Source organism: Sorghum bicolor, chromosome 10 (genome assembly GCF_000003195.3).
Source record: "Sorghum bicolor cultivar BTx623 chromosome 10, Sorghum_bicolor_NCBIv3, whole genome shotgun sequence".
Classification (NCBI taxonomy): domain Eukaryota; kingdom Viridiplantae; phylum Streptophyta; class Magnoliopsida; order Poales; family Poaceae; genus Sorghum; species Sorghum bicolor.
The window spans coordinates 11,112,431-11,115,318 of record NC_012879.2 but is presented as its reverse complement, the minus strand read 5'-3'; the positions used below and the strand labels follow the sequence as shown (position 1 = coordinate 11,115,318).

The 2,888-nt window shown below is 59.9% G+C and overlaps 1 protein-coding gene across 1 annotated transcript; it reads left to right on the top strand.

The window, feature by feature from the left end:
- Positions 1–2,888, top strand: LOC8061535 (probable acyl-activating enzyme 5, peroxisomal). The gene is made up of 2 exons (XM_002438166.2): positions 1–1,026; positions 1,133–2,888. The coding sequence occupies exons 1-2, from the start codon at positions 829–831 to the stop codon at positions 2,609–2,611; spliced, it is 1,677 nt and encodes a 558-aa protein (XP_002438211.1). The 5' UTR covers positions 1–828; the 3' UTR covers positions 2,612–2,888.

The window sequence follows — 2,888 nt, the reverse complement described above, 5'->3', positions numbered from 1 at the left end:
TTCAGGTATAGCGGAAGTGACTGTGTGAGCATTCCAACACGGAACTCACAACAGCGATAGAGATTAGAGATTAGAGAATCGAGGATACGGTTGCTCCGTGAGCGGTCCTCATCCTAATACGTGGACTGATCTTTTGGGCAATATATACTATATAATATCACACACGATCAGATCACGCCAATGCCCAATCAAGAGCAACAAAATAGGCCCATGCCCTTGTCCATCATCCTACTCATGATCTGTATCATTTGTCCCGGTGCCGAGAACGTCTCTCTTTTCTTCGTTTTTCTAGATATAAAAAGATAGGCAGAGGAGATTGCTCCGTAGCGAAGTGACACAGCTCCAGCTCGACATCTGATCGATTCAACACAGGGCACGGAGGTGAACCGGTGAATTCTCGGTCAGCTGCTGTCATCCTATAGCTGACTTGAACAGTTTTTGCATAAGCATCTAGTACTGACCTCACCGTGTGAAGTCTCGGTCACAGCTGCTTTCATCCTCCTCCGAATCTTAGAAAATTTAGAGGTGACGATGAAGAGAGGCACCGGCACTGCATGCATTTTCTAATCCGTATCTTGGATTAGCATCAACTAACATGGTCAGTCCGTAGAATCCAGAATAGTCTTGCACTTGCATTTTTATCTGCCGTCTCTCCCATCGTGTAGCACCAGAATTAAGCCGCCTCAGCCAAACACCTGGCTTCAGATAAAATTCTTCTCCTACGCCACTCTGCGAGAGTGCGAGCTAGAGTAGATCGCTGAGGCCGTCTCCGTTCACGCAAGCCAGACCTCCACCTCTCGCGGTCGCGCCGCCGGCTACCTCACGGCAATGGACAGGCTCGGCTCGAATCCGGCGAACTCATGCCCGCTCACGCCGCTGGGATTCCTGGAGCGTGCGGCCACCGTCTTCGGCGACTGCTCCTCCGTCGTCTACCACGACACGGTCTTCACCTGGTCGCAGACACACCGGCGATGCCTCCGCCTCGCCTCCGCGCTCGTCTCCCTCGGCATCACCCGCGGCGATATCGTAAGCCTCGGGCCTCGGCCAATTCCGCGAATTGATCACCGCTCATCCCTGCCATCGCGGGAAATGAGTCTGATGTGATTAATCATTCCTCTGGTGCTTGGCATAGGTGTCCGTGCTGTTGCCGAACGTGCCGGCCATGTACGAGATGCAGTTCGGAGTGCCCATGAGCGGCGCCGTGCTCAACAACATCAACACGCGCCTGGACGCGCGCACGGTCGCCGTCCTGCTCCGCCACTCCGGCTGCAAGCTCGTCTTCGTCGACCCGGCGTCTCTAACGCTCATCACAGACGCGCTCAAGCAGCTCCCGCACGGGCACCCGGCGCCGCGCGTCATCCTCGTCGAGGATCCCCACGAGAAGGGTCTCCCCGCCGCCCCGGCCGGGTCACTGACGTACGAGAGGCTTCTCGAGAATGGCGACCCGGAGTTCGCGTGGGTGCGGCCGGCCAGCGAGTGGGAGCCGATGATACTGAACTACACCTCCGGCACGACGTCGGAGCCCAAGGGCGTGGTGCACTGCCACCGGGGGCTCTTCCTGATCACGCTCGACTCGCTCATCGAATGGGCGGTCCCGCCGCAGGCGACGTACCTGTGGACGCTGCCCATGTTCCACGCCAACGGCTGGAGCTTCCCGTGGGGGATGGCCGTGGTGGGCGGCACCAACGTCTGCCTGCGCCGCGTCGACGCCGGCGAGGTGTACGCCACCATCGCGGCCCGCGGGGTCACTCACCTCTGCGGCGCGCCCGTCGTGCTCAACATGCTGGCCAACGCCCCGGAGGTCGTGCGGCGGCCGCTCCCGGGGAAGGTGCGCATCCTAACCGCCGGCGCGCCGCCGCCGGCTGCCGTGCTGCACCGCACGGAGTCCATCGGGTTCGAGGTCAGCCACGGGTACGGGCTGACCGAGACGGCGGGGCTGGTGGTCTGCTGCTCGTGGAAACGGGAGTGGAACAAGCTCCCCGCGTCGGAGCGGGCACGGCTCAAGTCGAGGCAGGGTGTGCGCACGCCGGGCATGGCCGAGGTCGACATCGTCGACGGCGAGACCGGACGCAGCGTTCCCCGCGACGGGTCCACGATGGGCGAGATCGTGCTCCGCGGCGGCTGCGTCATGCTCGGCTACCTCAACGACGATAAGGCCACCGGGGCGGCGATACGCGAAGACGGGTGGTTCTACACGGGGGACGTCGGCGTGATGCACCCGGACGGGTACATGGAGATCCGCGACCGGTCCAAGGACGTGATCATCAGCGGCGGGGAGAACATCAGCAGCGTGGAGGTGGAGTCCGTGCTCTACAGCCACCCGGCGGTGAACGAGGCCGCGGTGGTGGCGCGGCCGGACGACTTCTGGGGAGAGACGCCGTGCGCGTTCGTGGGACTCAAGGAGGGAGCGTCGGCGGGCGCGGTGACGGCCGCCGATGTCATCGCGTGGTGCCGCCAGCGCATGCCGCACTACATGGTGCCGAGAACGGTGGTGTTTCGCGACGAGCTGCCAAAGACCTCCACCGGCAAGATCCAAAAGTACGTGCTCCGGAACCTTGCCAAGGAGATGGGGTCAACCCGGAAGGGAGGCAGCAGCATCAGCAAGATGTAGTAGGGATGTCCTCTTGTTTGGCGTGCTCGCTGCACGCTGTAGCATGGCATGGGGTTGGCAACTTGGCATGCATCTCCTTTGGATCGGCACTACTCAAAGTAGTATAATTGATGCGGACCTGGACGCATGGGGTTTCCTGATACATCAGATTTGTCTCATTTTTTTTTATCTTATCCGATCCTGTGGTGACTCACAAGCTAAATGATTGATAGGGACGAATGCTCAGACTGTATTCTTAAACTTCTGATTTTATTTTGTGTTAAGTTTATGTTGTGTA

Excerpts from the sequence above, each read along its gene's own strand:
- LOC8061535 (XM_002438166.2), top strand. The coding sequence starts at position 829 with ATGGACAGGCTCGGCTCGAATCCGGCGAACTCATGCCCGCTCACGCCG. Across the intron at positions 1,027-1,132 it reads GCATCACCCGCGGCGATATC|GTGTCCGTGCTGTTGCCGAA; the intron begins GTAAGCCTCGGG and ends TGCTTGGCATAG.